Below are 22,971 nucleotides of genomic sequence, written 5' to 3' on the forward strand. Positions count from 1 at the left end.
TCTCTTATGTTTTCTTTATATTTTCTGTAGATTTACGTTGACTTTTCATTAATTTCTTTCTGCCATGCTTTTCTGTCCCAATTGTTTATTATTTCTCTTAACTGTTTGTCTTTAACTGCTTCAATTTTACTCAAGTTTACGTTTAGTTCTTTCATATACTCTTTTACTTGCATTATCCAGGGTTTTTTTGTTTTTGTTTTCATACTGATCCATGATTATCTCATATGCGAGCCTATTTCCACCACTCTTCAGTGTATGTTTCATATGCTTCAGGTAGAATAGTTTATTCTTGATATTTCTTGAGTGGCAGGAAGAGGCCCCTATTTCAGATCTTAACGCACAACTTGCTGTGTAACTTGGCGCTTTCAAAACTGCTCTACATACTTGATTGTCTATCTTCTGAAATTTATTTATAGTTTTCTTGTCAAGTTTCATGACTTCCATAGCATACATGAATGGTGGCATCGCTAGTCCTTTCCAGTACAATTTTCCTATTTTTCTCTGCTACAGCTTTTATTGATGACTGCATTAGCCATATTTGCTATCTGCTTTGCTTTAATTTGGGCCCTTTTTATCTGTTCTCTGAAGCAGTCTTTCGTGTTGTTGATTGTCACTCCTAGGTATTTAATATGCTTAACTATTTTTATTCCTTCGATGTGCTCCATATTCTCCACATCATCGATACTGTACCAGTCGTTGTATATTAGTATATTACTCTTGTCCTTGTTTATGTTTAGGCCACATTCATTTGCAATTTTCATAAGGGTTTTTATTGATTTCGTTATTTCTTCTAGTGTGTGTCCTAGTATTAATCCATCGTCTGCATATAGTAGTGCCACTATCCTTATTACTTCATTTCTAAAACCTTCTGTTGTATTTTCTAATTTTTCTATTATCAGGCACGTTATTAGTATACATAGAAAGAATATGGTTGAGCCATTGCATCTCTGTCTTATTCCATTAGTTACATTTAGCTCTTTTTGTTCTATATTGTTAAGGCACAGGCTTGTTACATCATTTCTATATATCTTTGCAACTGCATTTATTACTTCTGCATGCAGCCTATACTTCATCATGACCTCAATGAGCTTTTGTCTATTAACTGAGTCAAATGCTTTTTGGAAGTCTATTGATACTACAAATAATGGGTCCTTTCTTCAGTACGTTTCTTGTATCCAGTATTGTAAAATATATAAATTATCGATTCCTCTCCTTTGTGCGGCAAAGCCTAATTGCAGTTCATTCATTTTTCCTATATCTCTAATATGCTTTTCTATTTTGGTTTTCAGGATTCCCATGAAAATTTTATATGATGCATTTGTTGGAGCAGTTGGCCTTAGATCTTTGACTAAGGGGTTTTGTTTTTTGGGCGTAAGTGTTCTTTTTTACTTAAACCAGCTTCTCTGCGTTTTCCTGCCCTTCAGTATGCTGTTTAAACATTCTGCCAATTCTTTTTGAAGGTTGTTACTTTGTAAGAGTAGTTTAAACAGAACTGGCTTCATTTCATATGGCCCTGGTGGTTTATTTGCCTTCATTTTCTCAAGTTGAGTTTTTACTTCTTCTGTTATGTTGATTTCTTCCATGGGTCTAATCTCTGTCTCTGTTAGATCATACACTCCATGCATGTGTTCCCTTAAAAATATATGGTATTTCATCTGCTGTCCTAATCTTTTCACTATTTCTTCCATGTCATGTTTGTACTGTTCTTTCTTGCTTTCATTCCATATCTCTCCTATGTTGTTTTCTTCTTTTTGTTATATTGTTTCCCAGAATTTTACCAGCTCTTTCCCTAGGGTTTCGTCTCTCATCTCTTGCTTATTTTCGTCGAATATTCTTATCCATTCTTTTCCTGATGTGGTCTTTCCTCTCAGCGTGTCTATATATTCCCAGATTTTCCTTATCTCATTTCTAACCTTTTCTTCATATTCTTCATATGCTTTCTTTACTATAACCTGTACTTTCTGTTTTTGTTTAAGATATGCTTCTTCATAGTATCCCTTTTCTTCTATTCTTGTGGCTTTCCTTTTTAATTTGTTATATATCCTTCTTTGGCTTATTGCTTTCTTTATTTCTTTGGTGACCCATACTGGTTCTATTTCTTCTTGCTTTCCTGTTTTAACTTTCTTTTGATTATCTTCTCTAGGTTATTTGCCTTTGCTTCACTCACTGTTTCTTCCAACAGGGTTAGATCTCCTTTTCTGTCTTGTTGGCTTACTTTATACTCTATGTATTCAAGGCATTTCCTGGTAGACTCTTCTGTAACTTTCAAATATTTGATTTCTTTTGTTTCATTTCTGAATGTTTTCCTTACTTTAGTGGTCATTCTGAATTGGACCTTTATGAGGTGGTGGTCTGATAGGTCATATTCATATTTTCACTCACCAATCTCCATACATTCATAGTTTTTATACATATTTTGGTTGACTAGGGCAAAGTCTATAGCGCTGTTCTGATCTCCTCTACTCCAGGTTATCTCTCCTTTGCAGCTGGGATCTCCATTTAATAGCGTTAGGTCATATTTTTCCATTAGGTCTATAACGTATTTTCCATTTTGGTCAAGTTTTTGTGTCCCTATGACACCTAAATGCCCATTGAAATCCCCAAGGACAATCACAGACACAGGCAGGTCTGTGGCTTTTTCTATTGCTACCTGTAAGGCGCTTATTATTCGTTTATTTCTTTCTTTATCACTAGTTGACATGTAGACTAGAATTAGGTTAAATATTGCTGTTCTATAATTAACCTTTATTATTAGAATGTCTTTGTGTTCCGACTTTTCTTTTTCCATCTGGATCTCTCCTTTGGTTCTATACATTATTAGTAAACCACCTCCTGTAGTGTTGTCATCATCTCTCATTGAGTCCACCACTCTGATGCTTGTTGGGAATAGTAATTTTTGCTGTTTAAGGTGTGTTTCTGTGATGCACATAATTGAGTTTTCTTTTGTTATCTCCACTAGCTCGATTATTTTTGCTTTTGTCAGTCCTTGGGTGTTTATGAGCTTTATTTCAAGATTTCTTTATGTATCTTCTGTCTTGCTCACTATCTTTTCACTTTCTCTATTTACAAAATTGCTTCTACCATCTATTATCTATTAAAAGAACAGCAGGTTGGTTTGTTGGTTATGGGGTGATGCAATGCCTTTACAACGGCGCCTCTTAATCGTAAGAGTTATTTTTAATTGTTAAGCTCTTTAATTCTTTTTTCTCTTTTTTCAACATCTTATTTAAGGTCTCTTTTCATATTTAATTATGTTTTTTCTTTAAATAGGAATTTTCCAACAATATAATTTTAATTTTCTTCATAAGGCTTATTACTTGGGCGTTGGTCGTGAACGCCTGACGGATAAGTTGTAAACAAACGCTCTGAAAGTTGAGTTGAGGAAGTCTCTCTGACTTCGCCATATACTAGGTAGCTTTTTGAATTTCCTTCGCACTCGTCCCAATATTAAACCGGGTAACGAATTGAAGTCGTCATGGCAGCGCAAGAGACAACTGGGTCGAACGTCGAGACCCTCATGACGACCTTGAATGGCGTGAGGAGTTTGAGGAGCCAGGTAACGCATTATTTCCGAACAGTCGCCGAGGGACCCAAAGAGAATGAAGACGATCAGCAGCAACAACAACAGCAACAGCAGCAGCAGAATCAAGAGAATAGTAGTAGTAGCAGTAATAATATTTGCGAGAAATACGCCCTCGTTTTGGAAAATATTAAAAATCAGTTGAGGTAGGTTAGACTAGGGTTTCTTCTGGATGCAGGGGTAGGGGGTTCCTTACCGGTCTGCCGTAGGCTCGTGGTAACTTAACCTAGCTGGTGTATTTTACTTTAAAGCGGTATTTTTAGGGTAAAAAACCGCAGGGTACAGAGTGGACCATGTACGATCAGCGTGAACAATCCCAAAAAAAGTACATTATAACGTGTCCTGACATTGGAGATGGGCATCAGTCGCGACTTGTTGGTGAGAAACGGAGCTAAAGACCTCTATTCTCCTTTCGAAGCAAGTATTTTCTCCAAATTTAGAAATTAAGGCCAAATTTAAAGCATTAAACAGAGGGTAGTGAAAAGGGTGTCCAACGCAGTGCAAATCTCATCAAAACGCTTTCGAAATTTTTACTTACGCTTGAATATTGTAGAAGCTTGACGCCATCTCGATGTTTGCAGAGTCGCTTGTGTTGATAAACTAACCATTTCCTGTGATAAATCCGCACACCACTTGTACCCACAGACGCTGGGGCACTTTCATCACAACAATCGGAAAACGGTCCCTCACCGGGTTGTTTGTTAGTAAACAACTGTTTTGGTAGAAGATGACAACGAAGATTGCACTTCAATAATAAGTCCTGTATTATGATGTCACGACATCTTGACTTTCGTACCTATTGTAAATAATTGCTTTACTCAACTTTCTTGCAGAACAGTTTACCAGTTATTCATGCAGATTATCAGCTATTCATGTAATTGTTATAATCGCAATGCGCATATATATCATTATTATTTACTTTTTGGATATATGAAGATGTTTTACTGCCAGATTATCACCGTAGTGTGACGCAATCGTTTGCACCATAAGAAATTATGTTTTGATTGAGAAAAATACAAATTTATTCAATAGCTAGGTTGTAAAAAATACTTGATTACAAAAAACTTGATTGACAACTAAGCAGCATACCTACTATGGGTTTCAGCGACAGTGCAAGCACGTTTTTGGGCAATACCTATTTCTGCAACGAACACTCGTATCAGAACGAGATTTTGCTATAGTGCATTACACCCAGTGTCGTAATTTATAAGGGTATCGTGAATCACTAATTGTAAAGAATAACGACACTTGTCCTTGTACCAAGAGACAAAAACTCCATTATGCAGAAATGGATACGAACACACACAAAAAGCTCCACCTACCTCCCCCCCCACCCCCCCCCCCCCCCCCCCCTCCACCGCCACCCCTTTCCTTCTTTGTTCCTTCGCCTTCCTTTCTCTCTCTCTCTCTGTTGCCATTCGGTATGTGTTGACCCTCCAACCTGGGTATAAGACTACACACAAAACGTGGAAATTGGTGAAATTAGGCTATGTATTGGAAGTATATATACATAAATATTAAAGCAATTTTATCATTGCATTACTATGACAACTAGAATTCATGGAAACAGTTTATAATAATGAATCGGCGTATGTGTGAAGCCTCCACTAATGTGGCAACAATGATTTTGCCATTCTTAGCATGCAAACATTAAAGGTTACATTTATTTCTGGCATACGGTTATTAAAGAAATTCAAAATACTAATATAGACTTAAATCAATGAAAAGTGCTAGCAAAAACAAAAAAAGCAAAAAAAAAAAATATGTAGTACATAATCCACTTATCCGTAGTCGTTCCTCTATGGTTTTCGGCAGCCAGATGTACGAAAACATTAGAAACATTTGATTGTATCTACTTTAGAAATATCTGTAATTTTTTGGGGTAATTTGGTTGCAAAAAAGGGATAATATACATGAATTAAATTAAAATTTTTAAACAACAAAGTAAAGTTGAACTAAATAACGAGTAAAGTAAACAATTTAGGGAATAAAACTTTGCAGTGTTGTCGTCTGCTGTTCGTAACTGTGTTAGTGGCGCGCGCGCTTAGGAACCAGGAACAGCAACTTGTTTAAAGTGCAATGTGTAGTAAATTGAGACCAAAATGTGTATAATAACAATCAAATAAGCACTGTGGACTTTCAGTTGTGATGGCAGTAAGGATAAAAACCACCGATTACAAGGTAAGAATGAATTCAGTTCAAACCATGACCCCGGGAATAAAAAGTTTCATACTTTCACTAATACAGGCAGTCCCCGGGTTACGACGGGGGTTCCGTTCTTGAGGCGCGTCGTAAGCCGAAAATCGTCGTAAGCCGGAACGACACTTGGAAATATGCCTTAAACTAAGAAAAAGTTAGAGACCTTACCTGTGTGACATGCAAGTAGATTGCATGATGTGTAGTGTGGTTATTCCAATGGCAAAGGATGGTTCTTGAAGGTATAATTCTTTATTAAACTCTTGTGACACTAAAAAGCACAATGTACTACACTTAATCCTTAGGGTATACACTAAACACTATACACTATATTATGCATTGCACACTTCGTAGTAGTACGTATGTATTTGTTAGATCCTGGAGTACACTAAAATCCCAGTCTGGTAGCTCTGGAAGGTAAAAGTATAACACAATTAGTACAAAATACTACACAAAGTCCTGAATACAATATGTAAATTATAGATATCAAGAGTAAAAGAGTTAATGTATGTTAATTAATTCCTTACTTTTAGTTTATAATTCCTTACTTTGAGTTATATCAAGAGTAAAAAGTTAATGTATGTTAATTAATTCCTTACCTTTAGTTTAAATTTGCATTCATCATAACCCTGGATGGACAAAGTCTTATGTGGCCCCATAGCCTACATCATTCAGGGGGTTCTGGAATGTACAAAAAATAATTAGTATGTCAGTAAGTACTCTATGCATAGTAAGTTACATACAGTAATATGCACCATACAGTGGTTTAATATCACATATATAACATGTATAAAACTTAGTTAATGTATGTTAATTAATTCCTTACCTTTAGTTTAAATTTGCATTCATCGTAACCCTGGATGGACAAAGTCTATGTGGCCCCATAGCCTACATCATTCAGGGGGGGTTCTGAATGTACAAAAAATAATTTTGTCAGTAAGTACTCTATGCATAGTAGTTACATACAGTAATATGCACCATACAGTGGTTTAATATCAACTGGTATGCATTATTGTAAATGATTGGTCTACACCCCCTGTTCAGCAGGGAGTGTACAGTACCAATTCCATGAGGGACCTTGATCACTTATCCCATGTGAGAGATCTTGGTCACTTTTTTTTAGTATATAAAACTTACTTAATGTATGTTAATTACTACTATATATTCCTTACCTTATGTTATGTAGTAACCCTGGACAAAGTTTTATGTGGCCCCATAGCCTGCATCATGGAGGGGGTCCTGGTTTTCTGGAATGTACCAAAAAAGTATCAAAGTTAAGTCATGTTATGTATGTTTAGTAAGTTACATACAGTAACCATACGTACAGTGGTTTATAACATGTTACATATGTACATAATCAAACTTGGTTGGAAATTCCTGTAAAAAAAAGTTTATGTACGTATGTAATATTGTACTACTGTATGTAAAAACCTTACTGTTCATACTTTGTTACACTACATGTTACATGTGATACGTATACTTTCCTGAAGGGTTTTTTCCATCCAAAAATGGTGCTTCTACTTGTAGTAGTTATCCTTGATGACACTTGTAGTAACAACCTGGAGTTGTGTGAAAAATGTTGGTTCTGGAAGGAAAAAGTAACAAAATTAGTGTACAAAATATACACTTCAGAAAGTTGTGAATGCATATGTTAATTACTGTAGATATATCAAGAGTACTAAAAGAGTTAATGTATGTTAATTAATTCCTTACCTTTAGTTTATATTTTGCATTCATCGTAACCCTGGATGGACAAAGTCTTATGTGGCCCCATAGCCTACATCATTCAGGGGGTTCTGGAATGTACAAAAAATAATTAGTATGTTAGTAAGTACTCTATGCATAGTAAGTTACATACAGTAATATGCACCATACAGTGGTTTAATATCACATATAACATGTAGTATAAACTTAATTTAGAAATTCCTTACATAACTTACCAACTTTTAGTGAGTCTCAAGCTGTTACCTAGGTTGTGGGAGATGGAGGTGGAGGTGTAGAGCATTCATGATAAGGATGCATTCCAAACCTAACTTCAGTGTGCTTTATCACAGATAACAGGCTAGGATGATGGGCAGTCTGGAATGAAGAATTAATATTAAAGGACAGTATGTAACCACTTAGGTGTACAAAATTTATTGTACGTATGCAAACATTAAACACAACTGAGAATTCCTTACCTCCAGCAAAATGAAGACATGTAGGCTATGTAGAGGTCTGGTTTATGTAAGTCACAGGTGCATGCCAGTCTGGAATGATAATGTAATAGTACATATGAGTATAGTATGATGTTACATACATAACAGGGTATACATATGATTATAGTATGTATGTTACATACATAACATGGTTTATTACATATGTAATATTAAAACATTAATAAAAAAAAATGTCCTTACCAAATTCTAGTGTTGCTTGCTTACTGGGATGGTCATATGGTACATGAGAGTGGGTGGCTGGGCTATGGAGTGGGATGGGCAGGTGCTTGGGAGTCTGGAATGATAAAAAATATATAAAATGATAGTTACTACTACTGTAACTACTGCACATGTTATTACTGTTTGACATATGTAGTGTGTAATACGTATGTTCAATATAAAAAATGAAGAATTCTTTTACCTGAAGGAATGGGAGAGGTGATACTACTCGTATCAACTGATTTGGGCTCTGGGGAGGTGATACTTGTATCAACTGATGAGGGAACATCTACATCTGGAAAGAATGATAGGGTACATAAATATATTATAAGGTGGATGTAATTGTAGCATATGTACACTTTTAATAAAATTTCTATAGCAATTTATAAACATTTTATACAAATTTGTTAGGATTCCTTACCTGATGTATAGGGCGAGGCATCAAAAACCATGGAAAGGCTCAGGGTCATCTGGGTCACTGTCACTATCAAAGGGGTCTGAAAATGGAAAAAAAAAAAAATAATAAGGTTATGCAACATCAAACACATTGTACCACTATGTAAGTTAGTGTACGTATGTATGTAGGGTGTAAACAATTTCCAACATGAAAATGAGAAAAATGAAATTGCTTAACCTGATTGTACACGTGCAGGTGGGCGGGCTGATACAGAGGGTCCAGGTACAGGGGGATCTGGAACTGTCACAGGTAGTACAGGGAGATCTGGAACTGTCACAGGTAGTACAGGGAGATCTGGAACTGTCACAGGTAGTACAGGGGATCTGGAACTGTCACCACTTCTGCAATAAAATTACAAATGATGAAAATTAATGAAGTTACAATTTACTCTTACATTTAGTTGTTACATTAAAAAATTAACACATTTTAATATGTACACTATGTAAACACATAAATTAGTAAAACAGTTCAGAATTCCTTACCAGGACTAGGAGTGGGAGGTGGTGGTACTGGAGACTTGTGAAAGAAAGTGTCAAGCCTGGACTGCACACTTCTCTTCGTCTGCTTCTCCTTCAGGGTCTCCTTGTAGAAAGTCACCAAATCCATGATTCCTCTCTTGATTTTGTCAAACCTAGAAACGTTAGGGTCTTCTGCCTCAAAAGAAGCCAAGGCTCTCTCCAGATGAGTAAAACCCTCTGACAAGCCTTTCACAGTTAATGACCTGGGTTTTGGCTCTGGTGCCGCCTCCTCTTCCTCAATCATTTGTTGTTCAAGTTCTAGTAAGTCCTCTGCAGACAATTCCTCTCCATGGGAAGCCAGCAGCTCTGTTACATATCATCAGGTTCAAGATCTAGTTGCAGCCTCTTGCTTAGCCCTACGATCTTCCTCGTCACAGTCTCGACGTCTTCTGCCTGGTCAAAGCCTTCAAAACTGTGCACAAACTGTGGACACAGTTTCCTCCAGGCCCCATTTAAAGTGGTCGTCTTCACCTCGTCCCAAGCACTTGCAATGTTGTAGCCCTTCCAGAATTGCTTCAGTGTCAACTCCTTGTTAGCTTCTATGGCCCTCAAAGCAAAACGTATGGTCCTTCTAAGGTAGTAAGCCTTGAAATTTGAAATTTTCTATTACTCCCTGGTCCATTGGCTGTATCAGCGATGTGGTATTGGGTGGGAGGTACACCACCTTCACATTAGGATGCATGTCGCTCAAATTTGAAGGGTGACCAGGGGCATTGTCCAGGACTAAGAGGGCCTTAAAAGGCAGACCCTTCGAAGTCAAATACCGCTCCACTGCTGGCACGAAATGGTCATTGAACCAATCTTCGAAGACCATTAAGGTAACCCACGCCTTCTTGTTAGATTTCCAAATCACAGGGAGTTGACTCTTGAAAATGCCCTTGAAAGCCCTGGGATTCTCGGCCAAATACACCAGCAAGGGCTTCAGTTTCAAATCCCACTTGCATTGGCCCCAAACAGCAAAGTCAGTCGCTCCTTTCCAGCTTTATGGCCAGGTGCTGACTTCTCCTCCTTGGAAAGGTACGTTCGATTTGGCATTCTTTTCCAAAATAATCCAGTCTCATCCACATTAAAGACTTGGTCAGCCGTGTAACCACCATCCTTAATTATCTCAGCCAAACCACCTGGAAAACTTTCTGCTGCTTCGCTATCAGCACTAGCAGCTTCACCTTGCAGCTTCACATTATGCAAATTTGCACGAGCCTTAAAACGGTTAAACCAACCTCTACTCGCGGAAAATTCACCACCAGCACTGCCTTCGCCAAACTTTTTCACTACTGCCTCATGCAGCGCTCTAGCCTTCTCCTGGATCACACTTAAGCTCACCGGAACACGTCGCTGGTTCTGGTCCTCCAGCCAGATCATGAGCAATTTCTCCATTTCAACAATGCTCTGGCTACGTTGCTTCTCGTTTATCACCGTTGACTTCATCGGTGCAGCATCCTTAACGTGCTTCAGAATACGTTCCTTATCCTTCACAATGGTTACCACCGTGGTCCTGCTCAAGCCTAAAGAACGGCCTATTTCGGTGTTAGTTTCTCCCTTCTCCGAACGCTTTATCACGTCATATTTGACCTCCATCGTGATGACCTTCCTCTTCTTGGATGAACTATCATCGGAGAAGTACTTTGGCGTTTAGGAGCCATTGTAAATTAGCGAAAATGGCAAGGAATTTCAGCAACGTCTCAGCACACAACCTAGTGGAATGCAGGCAGGCACGCGATTGAAGTGGCGTCCTTTCGTATTGTTACGCTTGGCGTCCTCGACCGTCCGAGGTCGTTGTTCGGAGGTCAATTTACCATACAGTTTAATAGCGTTAATTAATTTATGCACCTCCGCTCAAAAACTAGTTCTGCATATGAGGTATCGTTAAAAAGCATAACAAAACGTCGTAACCTTGGAATTTGTGTTGTAATCTAACCAGAAACTTAGTTTTTTTAATTATGTACTGGAAACAAGCAATGATTTTTCATTATATTTGCGCTTTTGGACTGTTTTAAACTGTGCATCCCAAGCTAGTGTATTCATTCGCCCGCAAACTAGTTCCGCATATGCGGCGTCAGTAAAAAAAATTCAAAAAATACGAAAAAAAAAAAGTGTCAAAAATCATCATAACCTCAAAATTTTTGTTGTAATGTAACCAAAAACATATTTTTATTATGTACTGTGCTAAACTATAAAGGATTTTTATCATAGCATGCGTTTTTTAAAAGCGTCGTTAACTCGGAGCGTCGGAAGCGTCAGCGTCGTAACCTCGGAACAAGCGTCGTAACCCAGGACGGAATTTCCATTGAATATTTAAGAAAAAGCGTCGTAACCTCGGAACGTCGTAAGCCGGAACCGTCGTAACCCGGGGACCGCCTGTATAGGCAACAAAATGTTGTTTTATTGTGCTGATTACAACTGCAATCTTGAGTAAGATCAATAAACGTTACATACATACGCTAATATTGTTCAAATGATTGCTGGGAAGGCTGGGAAAGATGATTGTCGTCACTGATCAGAACCTGTACATCCCACGGTAGCCGCCATATTGGATTTCAAAACTGCCTTGAAAACATATTTTACGAAGAGCATCACATGCTTATTTTAGTTCGTATGGGGCTTTCATATATCACATTATGTTGACGAAACTTCAATCTTTTGAATGGTATGCTTGGAGTTGTAATTGTATTCTTGTTTCACCATTTAAATATCGAGTGAATAAGACCTGTCCACTGTGATAAGGGTTTGTAGTCGCTGGTGTTTCCCCCTATATAAGCATTCCGCATCGTTCGTCCCCGCGAATACGAAAGCCACCAGGAATTGGAACGTCAAATGTATTTTACTGTGTTTAGTATGAGCCCCTGGGGGTTAATTACAGTCGTCCGAACAAATATTATTTAAAAATCTTGTTCTGGAGGTTAATCTGCATAGAAAAACCGCAACTGCCATAGTCTGGGCCGCCGCGGAATAGTAAGATAAAACACCGCCTGGCCTGGATCAACTCAACGATGATCATAGCATGCCACCCTCCGAAAAAGTACTTATAACGTATTCTGACACCGGAGATGGGCATCAGTCGCGACTTGCTGTTGGTGAGATTCGGACCTAAAGACCTATACTCTCCTTTCGAAGTAAGTATTTTCTCCAAAGTTAGAAATTAAGGCCAAATTTAAAGCATTAAACAGAGGGTAGTGAAAAGGTTGTACACGGCAGTGCAAATCTCACCCAAAACCCTTTCGAGATTTTTACTTACGCTTCAATTTTTTAGAAGATTGACGCCATCTCGATGTTTACGGAGTCGCTTGTGTCAACAAACTTCCCATTTCCTGTGATAAATCCACACACCACTTGTACCCACAGACGCTGGGGCACTTTCATCACAACAATCGGAACACGGTCCCTTACCACGACGTTTTGAAGTAAACAACTGTTTTGGTAGAAGACGACAAAGCGTGCACTAGATATTTTTAAATATAAGTAATTATTTTTCAGAATTAGAACGTTCTTTCAAGTCCTGTATTATGACGCACGACATCTTGACTTTCGTACCTATTGTAAATAATTGCTATACTCAACTTTCTTGCAGAACAGTTTACCAGTTATCCATGCAGATTGTTATCAACTATTCATGTAATTGTTATAATCGTAATGTGCATATATATCTTTATTATTTACTTTTTGGATATATGAAGATGTTTTACTGCCGGATTACCGCCGTAGTGTGACGCAATCGCTTTCGGTCCCTGGGCCTCTGTCTGTTTTCGCACCGTAAGAAATTATGGGGCCGAGTTTGCAATGACCAGAAAGTCGTTAAAAGAGGAAAGTTAGCATTGAGGGGTATATGTTTTGAATGAGAAAAATACAAATTTATGCAATAGCTAGCTTGTAAAAAATACTTTATTACAAAAAACTTGATTGACAACTAAGCAGCATACCTACTGTGGGTTTCAGAGACAGTGCAATCATGTTTTTTGGCAATATTTCTGTAACGAACACTCTTATCAGAACGAGATTTTGCTATTGTGCATTATACACCCAGTGCCGTAATTTATAAGGGTATCGTGAATCACTAATCGTAAAGGATAACGACACTTGTCCGCATACCAAGTGACAAAAATTTCATTATCCAGAAATGGATACGAAAGCGCGTAAAAAGCTCCACCTACCCTCTCCCCCCCCCCCCCCCCCCTCCACCGCCACTCCTTTCCTTATTCCTTCCTTCGCCTTCCTCCTCTCTCTCTCTCTCTCTCTCTCTCTCTCTCGTCTCTCTTTCTCTCTCCTCTCTCTCTTCTCTCTCTCTGTTGTGAAGTGAAGTAAGTGAGTGCCATTCGGTATGTGTTCACCCTCCAAACTGGGTATAAGAATATACACAAAACGTGGAAATTGGTGAAATTAGGCTATGTATTGGAAGTATATATACATAAATATTAAAGCAATTTTATCATTATTGCATTACTATGACAACTAGAATTCATGGAAACAGTTTATAATAATGCATCGGAGTATGTGTGAAGCTTCACTAATGTGGCAACGATGATTTTGCCATTCTTAGCATGCAAACATTAAAAGGGTTACATTTATTTCTGGCATACAGTTATTAAAAAAATCAAAATGCTAATATAGACTTAAATCAATGAAAAGTGCTAGGGAAAAAAAACCCCATTATAATCCACTTATCCGTAGTCTGTTCCTCTATGGTTTTCGGCAGCCAGATGTACGACAAGGTTAGAAACATTGGATTGTATCTACTTAGAAATATCTGTAATTTATCGGGGTAATTTGGTTGCAAAAAAGGGATAATAGAGATGAATTAAATTAACATTTTTAAATAACAAAGTAAAGTTGAACTAAATAACGAGTAAAGTAAACTTTTTATGGTATATAACTTTGCAGTGTCGTCGTCTGCTGTTTGTAACTGTGTTTGTGGCGTGTGCGCTTAGGAACCAGGAACAGCAACTTAGTTAAAGTGCAATGTGGAGTGAATTGAGACCAAAATGTGTTTAATAACAATCAAATAAGCACTGTGGAGTTTCAGTTGTGATGGCAGTAAGGATAAAAACCACCGATTACAAGGTAAAAATGAATTCAGTTCAAACCATGACCCCGGGAATAACAAGTTTCATACTTTCACTAATATAGGCAACAAAATGTTGTTTTATTGTGCTGATTACAACTGCAATCTTGAGTAAGATCAATAAACGTTACATATATATGCTAACATTGTTCAAATGAGTGCTGGGAAGGCTGGGAAAGATAGTTTCCACCTGTCCATCCACACGATAGCCACCACATTGGATTTCAAAACTGGCTTGAAAACATATTTTACGAAGAGCGTCACATGCTTATTTTAGTTCGTATGGGGCTTTCATATATCACATTATGTTGACGAAACTTCAATCTTTTGAATGGTATGCTTAGAGTTGTAATTGTATTCTTGTTTCACCAATTAAATATCGAGTGAATAAGACCCGTCCAGCGTGATGATGGTGGATCGTCCGTGATTTTTTACCCTAATAGGGTAAACAACCGCATGGACTGGCCAACTCACCGACTACCGCGGCTAGGCCATCCTCCGAAAAAGTACTTTTAACACGTCCTGACACCGGAGATGGTCATCAGTCATGTGTAGTTGGTGGTGATAACAGGAGCTCAGGACCTCTACTTTCCTTTTGAAGTAAGTATTTTCTCCAAAGTTAGAAATTAAGGCCATATTTTAAGATTTAAACAGAGGGTAATGAGAAGTTTTTACTTACAACTCCAAATATTTCGAAGATTGACGCCATCTGGGTATAAGACTTACACAAAACCGGGGAAATAAGTGAAATTAGCGTATCTATTTGTAGTAGGGTAAAACACTGCGTGGACTGGCCCAACTCACCGACTATCACGGCTGGCCACCCTCCGAAAAAGTACTTTTAACACGTCCTGACATCGGAGATGGTCGTCAGTCACGAGTTGTTGTTGGTGAGAGAAGGAGCTAAAGACCTCTACTCTTCTTTGGAAGTAAGTATTTTCTCCAAAGTTAGAAATTAAGGCCATATTTTAAGATTTAAACAGAGGGTAATGAAAAGGTTGGCCAATGCAGTGCAAACTTCACCAAAACGCTTTAGAAATTTTTACTTACAACTCGAAATATTTAGAAGATTGCCTGTGTCAGTAAACTTCCAATTTCTTGTGCTAAATCCGCACACCACTTGTACCCCTAGACGCGGGGGCACTTTCATCACAACAATCGTACACCCGACCACTTAAAAGCATTTATTTATACTTATTCAGGGGGACTATGGCATTCTTTGCGATGTTTTGCGCTCTTCAATTGTTTATCAGTGTTGTCAATTGGTATGTGTTTACCCTCCAAACTGGGTATAAGACTTAAACAAAACCGGGGAAATAAGTGAAATTAGCGTAGCTATTTGTAGTATGTAATACATATTACTGCAATTTTATCATTACTGCATTACTATGACAACTAAAATTCATGGAAACAGTTTGTAAATGCATTGGTGTATGTGTGACGCTCCACTAGATTGGCAACAATGAGTCATTTTTCCTCGTGTCGTCTGCTCCTAAGTATACATTCGAAATATTTGTAATTTTTCGGGGTTAATTAGGTTGCAAAAAATGGGATAATAGACATGAATTGAATAAACATTTTGAAGTAAAGTTAAACTAAATAATGAGTAAAGTAAACAATTAAGGGAATAAAGCTTTGCACCTCATATTCAGTGTTGTCGTCTGCTGCTCGTAACTGTGTTTGTGGAGTGAGTACTTAGGAACCAGGAACTGCAATGTGGTTCAAATGCAATGTGGAGTGAATCAAGACCAAAATGTGTATAATTACAATCAAATAAGCACTGTGGAGTTTCAGTTGTGATGGCAGTAAGGATAAAACCACTGATTACAAGGTAAAAATGCATTGAGTTCAAACCATGACCCTGGTAATAAAAAGTTTCATACTTTCACTAATATAGGAAACAAAATGTTTTATTGTGCTGATTACAACTGCAATCTTGAGTAAGATTAATAAACGTTACATATATACGCTAACATTGTTCAAATGAGTGCTGGGAAGGATGGTGGATTGTCCGTGGTTAGACCGGCCAGCCACACTGTTGCTGCCATATTGGATTTCAAAACTGCCTTGAAAACATATTTTACAAAGAGCTCACGTGCATATTTTAGTTCGTATGGGGCTTTCATATATCACATTATGTTGACAAAACTTCAATGTTTTGAATGGTATGCTTAAAGTTGCAATTTGTATGCTTAAAGTTGTAATTGTATTCTTGTTTCACCAATTAATATCGAGTGAATAAGGCCTGGCCAGCGCGATGACGATGGATCGTCCACGGTTGTTTACCCTATAGATCTACCTTGAAAAAAGCGGTTACTACTTTAAACTATTATAGGTAAAAAAACTATTGTTTTACTTAAACAATTAGGGTGGAAACACCGCAGTGGATCCATCGTCATCCCGTGGATCAGCCTTATTCACTCTATATTCAATTGGTGAAACAAGAACACAATTACATCTTTAAGCAAACCATTCAAAGGATTGAAGTTTCGTCAACATAATGTGATATATGAAAGCCCCATACGAACTAAAATAAGCATGGCATGTGAGATCTTCATAAAATATGTTTTCAAGGCAGTTTTGAAATCCAATATGGCGGCAACTGCCTGCGGTGCCGTTCATAACTGCAGCGGAGCCACCATCTTTCCCAGCCTACCCAGCACTCATTTGAACATTGTTAGCGTATATATGTAACGTTTAATTGATCTTACTCAAGATTGCAGTTGTAATCAGCACAATAAAACAACATTTGTTGCCTATATTAGTGAAAGTATGAAACTTAATATTCCCGGGGTCATGGTTTGAACTGAAATTTATTTTTACCTTGTAATCGGTGGTTTTATCCTTACTGCCATCACAATTGAAACTCCACAGTGCTTATTAGACTGTAATTATACATTTTTGGTCTTAATTCACTCCAAATTGCACTTGAATATGTTGCAGTTCCTGGTTCCTAAGTGCTCACTCCACAAACAGTTGCGGGCAGCACACGAGTACACGGTTTGTGAGGTGCAAAGCCTTATTCCCTTAATTGTTTACTCATTATTTAGTGTAACTTTACTTTGTTACTTCAAAATTTTTATTTAATTCATGTCTATTATCCCTTTTTTGCAACCAAATTAGCCCCAAAAAATTACAAATATTTCTAAAGTAGGTACGAGCAGATGGCTAAATGACTCATCGTTGCCAATCTAGTGGAGCTCCACACATATGCCAATGCATTTACAAACTGTTCCCATGAATTCTAGTTGTTGTAGTAATAATGATAAAATTGCTCTATTATGTATATATATTACAAATAGATACACAAATTTCACTTATTTCCCCAGTTTTGTGTAAGTCTTATACCCAGTTTGGAGGGTAAACACATCCCAATTGGCAACACTGATAAACAATAGAAGAGCGCAAAGAACACTGTAGGTGTTCACAGGAAAACTGTTGATATTTGAATCAGGAATCTAGTTACTTTTCAACAAGGAATATTTTAAAATGAATAATCTTGAATATGTAAAATATTTATACAATTCATGACCTTATACTGCTGTTTAACTATGTATTTAAATAACTATCTAGTGCACGTTTTTTCTTCTTCTAACAAAAAATCGTAGTTTCCTTGAATAAGTCGTGGGTGGAAGTCATTGTTTACGACTTTTGTGAAGGGTACAAGTGGTGTGCGGATTTAGCACATGGAATGGGAAGTCTATTGATACAAGTGATTCCGTAAACATCGAGATGGCATCGGTCTTCTAAATATTCGGAGTTGTAAGTAAAAATTTAGAAAGCATCATGGAGGTATGTGTGCACTGCGTAGAGCCAGACTTTCATTAACCTCTGTGTAATCTTAAAATATGACTTCAATTTCTAACTTTGGCGAAAACACTTACTTCTAAAGGAGAGTAGAGATCTTGAGCTCCTGCTCTCACCACTAACAACTCGTGACTGATGCCCATCTCCAGTGTCAGGACGTGTTACAGTACTTTTTCGGAGGGTGGCTTCACACACTGTGGAAACTGGATCTGCTTGTCCAGTCGGTTTTTTCCCCTTTTATACCTAAAATAACTATTGTACTACTTTAAACTATTATACCTTAAAAAAACTATTGTTTTACTTTAAACTATTATACCTAAAAAAACTAGTTTTACTTTAAACTATTATACAGTAGTGCCTCAGGATACAAAATTAATCCGTTCCAAAACGGCCTTCGTAACCTGATTTTTTCGTATCTTGAACTACGTTTTACATGTAAATTGCCTAATTTGGACCATTCGATACCTAACATAACCTTTATTGTAGTACGTACCTGTAAATAAAGTGTATCAGTGTATAGTACATGGTACAAGAAATACTTTACTTACATGTACGTATGTAGTAAAATGTGGAACCCTTACCTTTCGAGTGAGGCGATCTCCAAAAGTGGCGACAGAGGAGGAGGACAAATGGCAGAAAACATGAACACTTGACTTTACGAAACACATTAAAAAATGGCAGAAAACATTAACAATAAACTTTATGAAACGCATTAACAAATGGCAGAAAACATTAACCCTTTTTGATTATCTCTATCTTCGTTCTCTATAGAAAGCATCCTCTTCTTTCTGTGAACTTCAGCAACATTCTTGGGACCCATAGCTGATAACGTAAGTAATTAAATTCATACACAACACGATAAAGTAACGTACAGTACAACAAAAACGAAATCACTAACACTAATTTATGTTAACAAACGAAATATATGTGAACGAACGCGTTCCAGTGTTTATGATAACGCTGCCGCAAAAAATGGTCTAGGAACGCCTTTAAATAGAGGCAGGATCTTATGGCAGTGACTAGCATCAGGAACCAATGGGAGAGCGAGAGGATGGTGGCGAGTCTCCTCAGTGAGTTTTAAAATTGTTCTTGGTGGTCCGGGCAAATCTCGGACTTTACCCTTTCGCAACCTGAATTATTTTCGTATGCGGAGGCAAAAAAATCTTTATCTTTGCTTTCGTAACTTGGATTTTTAGTAAGTAGGAATTTTCATATGTCGAGGTTCCACTGTACCTAAAAAAAGTTATTGTTTTACTTTCAACTATTATACCTAAAAAAAACTATAGTTTTACCTTAAACTTTTAGGGTAAATGATCAAGTGGACTTCTGGCAGCCACCTCACCCGTTCTTTGACCACCTTTCAGAAAAAAGTACTTTAACACTTCCTGTAACCCAGGATAAACATTAGTCACAAGCCAGCATCCGTCGAAACAACGCCTCGAGACCTCTACTTTCCTCTCGAAGTTAGTGTTTTCTCCCAAGTCACAAATTAATGCCATATTTCTGATTAGGGTAAACGATTGCATGGACTTCCTGTGGTCATCTCACCTGTTTGTCGACCCACCTTCCAGAAAAAGTACTTTAACATGTCCTGTAACCCAGGATAGACATCAGTCACGAGCCAGTGCCCGTGGAAGCAATGCCTCGAGACCTCTGCTTTCCTCTTGAAGTAAGTGTTTTCTCCCAAGTCACAAATTAATGCCATAATTTCCTATTCAACAAAGGTTAATGAAAGTCTAGCCTTGCTCAGTGCTAACTTACCTCCATGATGCTTTCAAAGTTTTTACTTATAATACTTTACATACAGAAGATTGACATCTCAAACTTTCACTATGATAGGCTACAAAATGTTGTTTTATTATGCTGATTACAACTACAGTCTTGAAATTCAGTGCATTACTATATTACCCTAAAACAATTCTTCTTGTGTTTTCCTTACCCTTATCTATTTGTGTATTTGTTATTTTCGTGATCTCTTCTCTGTATTTCTTATTACCTTCTGTTATTTCTTCCAAATGAACACCATATTCTTTGAAAGCTTGAATTTAAAATATGTAATTAGTGACTTTAATTTTTTTTTTTACTGTAATAATGCATTGATGTTTTATTTTTGTAATTGCAGGGATTTAGAAACACAAGTAGGAGGTCTGACCCCACCAACTACAACTACAAATTTGGGAAATACAGGAGTTATTTCTCTAGATCCTTCTCCGGATAAATTGAGATTGTACCATCAACTTCTCGACTGTTATACATGGACGGAAAAAGTGAGTAGGATTTGAATCTTTATTATGAACTGTATCCATATTCCACTGATAGCTTAGATAGATATTTTCAGTTTCAGTAATTGGTAGCTATCCTATTAACTAAAGCTTTCCAAGATTTAGGACATTATATGATAATAGTAATTTTCACACAAGTGACTTGCCAAACAATTACATAGCTGTAAGCTTTCTTACCTGGCAGTTGAAAATAAAATTTTTTTGGAGTTGGCGACGCTGCCGTCGTTAGTGCAGGTGACAAAGAGACCCGCCCACGTTTGGAAACACCTGGTACTGCTGAGCTAACTGCCGTCAATTCATTTTCTGCCGGCCACAGAGTAACATTGGTGGTTCTCATCTCGCAGTTGTTTTTTCATTGCCGACCAAAGGCAGTATTCACCTGCAGTTGCTCTAAACCAATAACTTATTTTAAGTTAGAAATAATGTCTGTCCATTTACCCACCTTCCTTGGAATGTGGATTTAGCTTTGTGATTGTATGGTAAGTAACTTATGTGAAAATTATATTTTTATGATAAAATAAAGTTTCACATATATGTACTTACCAAACAATTACATAATCAGCGCCCTCCCTCCTCCCCACAGATGGACTTTGGGGCTCAACGAATTGACGAAAGTTAGCTCAGCAGTACTGGGTGTTCCTGAAAGTGAGTGGGTCTCATTGTCACTTGCACTAAAGATGGCTGCACCACCACCACAAAATAATTTGAATTTTCGACTATCGGGTAAGAAAGCTTGCGGCTATGTAATTGTTTGGTAAGTATATGTGAAACTTAATTTTATTATAAAAATATCATGTTTTCTTGGTTTTAAGGCAACTTTTTATTACAAAGGTACATTGTTATTCAACGACAATGAATCAGCTTCTTCATGGTAACAGCCTCAAGAGGTCATCGGTATCTATCTCAAAAAGACGTAGACCAACTCAGTACAACCATAATGTACCACAGCAGTAAGTACTATTTGAATTATTGCTTGTATTCTCTTTATCACTAACTACGGTGGTCCCTCCGTATTGGATGCAGTATTAAAAACCAAACAGACCAGACAACAGTGTCACCTAACACTGCAAGTTAATTAAAAACCATTACCCTATCAGTAATGACTGATGGGTGCTCGGGTATCAAGTAACCTCCAGGCTCCCCAAAAAACTCAACACCCTAATGTCAAGGCGAAGAGGGCAAGGAAGGAATGTTTCCTATGCTTCTTCCCCCCAGTATCATGCTAGCTACCGATATCAGACCCAAGGTACTACTGCAATTCTCTTCTCAAAAACTATTTTTTTCAAGTAGTGGGTCTCAAAAATGGGATTACGCTTCCAGGAAGTCTACTTATGTAATGCCTAAGGACCCTAACAGGACACTGGACCCTTTCCTCCTCTTGGACCGAGGATGTCCATGAGGTTTTTAATGGTAAACGAGTGCTGACAAGGGTTGGGTGGCATCTCGTTTTTGCCCAGGAATCCTAGCTTAGCGGTACATCTGTATCTCCTTGTGCAAAACCAGTTCAGTTGTCTATGGCTTGTAGCTTACTCGTTTGGCAGTGGCTAAGGCTACAGGGAAGAGAGTTTTTTTTTTAAGTTTTTAAAAGACGTCATTAGTGCAGGTCTGTCTTATGGAGTCCTGGGGGACCATGAAAATGTAATTCCTATGAGTACTCACAGTGGCTACCAAAAAGGTTTTACCTACATCAAAATCTGTTTTTTAACTAATAAATCTTCATTTTTATGGAGTTCAGAATGATGTTGTAGCCAGATTCATCTTTATTAATGACATTTTTTTTCCTTTTGGTAAAATCACAGCTTTTTAAAATGTTATAATCATGTTTTGTTCATGAAACTTGCCTGTCAGATATATATATGTATAGCTGTATTTTCTGAAGTCCGACAGAATTTCAAAAACTTCCGGCACACGCAGTGGTCGGCCAGGTGGTTAGTACCCATTCCCGCCGCTGGGAGGCGGGTATCAGGAACCATTCCCATTTTCTATTCATAATTTTTCTGTCGCCGGTGCTGGAAACACCTGTTTTCAGTACCTCCGTCTTAGGATTTTGGAAACTTCATTGCCCCTAAGTATCCTAATTGTCTTTTAATTTATTTACTTGGATTTGTGGCTAGGCATACGCTATCTTAAATTGATTTGAATTTGATTCATTTTTGCATAAGATATCTGAATCTAGTTAGGCTAGTTTCAGAGGGTGTTGTCTGCAAAGATAGGGTGTGGCTACCGAAAGCTTCGGTAGATCCGCACTTGGTATGCATGAGGGGTATGGGTCTTGCTTCTTTGTTGAGATTTGTCATGTAAGGAGTGTGAGACTTTGCCTAATTCCGTAAGGAAGACGTATGATTCGTATGTACGCAATTAATCAGTAAACAAAAGTCAGGGTAGTGAACCTGCTAACCTTCCTGTAGACTTTATTTTGCCTAACCCTGTAGTATGGCCTACGGGTTATGAATACGTCTGCGAGAGGTGATCGCTCTCCTTCATTGTTGTGAAGAGTGCTACTTCTGTTATTGTTACTCCTAACCCTGTAATGTTGCCTTTGGGCCCTAAAACAGTGTCTGTAGAGGTTATTGCCCTTTCTCTAATACTCTTTCGATTCGTAACTTAGAATCGAAAGTGCTTGCTTTAGAGAGCAATAGTGAAGTGGCTAAGTGCAGT

At 37.7% G+C, this 22,971-nt stretch overlaps 1 protein-coding gene and 1 long non-coding RNA gene across 2 annotated transcripts in view; one reads left to right on the plus strand and one right to left on the minus strand.

The window, feature by feature from the left end:
• Positions 1-3,331: 3,331 nt before the first annotated feature.
• LOC135215005 (mediator of RNA polymerase II transcription subunit 27-like) overlaps positions 3,332-22,971 on the plus strand; it is a 28,814-nt gene continuing 9,174 nt past the window's right edge. Inside the window, exons 1-3 of the mRNA XM_064249540.1 lie at positions 3,332-3,726; positions 20,154-20,298; positions 21,145-21,263. Of these exons, the coding sequence (XP_064105610.1) occupies positions 3,476-3,726; positions 20,154-20,298; positions 21,145-21,263 (515 nt within the window). The 5' untranslated portion in view covers positions 3,332-3,475. The remainder of the gene's footprint in view (positions 3,727-20,153; positions 20,299-21,144; positions 21,264-22,971) is intronic.
• LOC135214628 (uncharacterized) lies at positions 8,189-9,477 on the minus strand. The gene is made up of 4 exons (XR_010314446.1): positions 8,828-9,477; positions 8,615-8,690; positions 8,396-8,488; positions 8,189-8,269 (listed from the first exon to the last, which is right to left on the minus strand). It is a non-coding gene; the product is annotated as an uncharacterized LOC135214628 (long non-coding RNA).

The sequence above is a fragment of the Macrobrachium nipponense genome, chromosome 46 (genome assembly GCF_015104395.2).
Source record: "Macrobrachium nipponense isolate FS-2020 chromosome 46, ASM1510439v2, whole genome shotgun sequence".
Classification (NCBI taxonomy): domain Eukaryota; kingdom Metazoa; phylum Arthropoda; class Malacostraca; order Decapoda; family Palaemonidae; genus Macrobrachium; species Macrobrachium nipponense.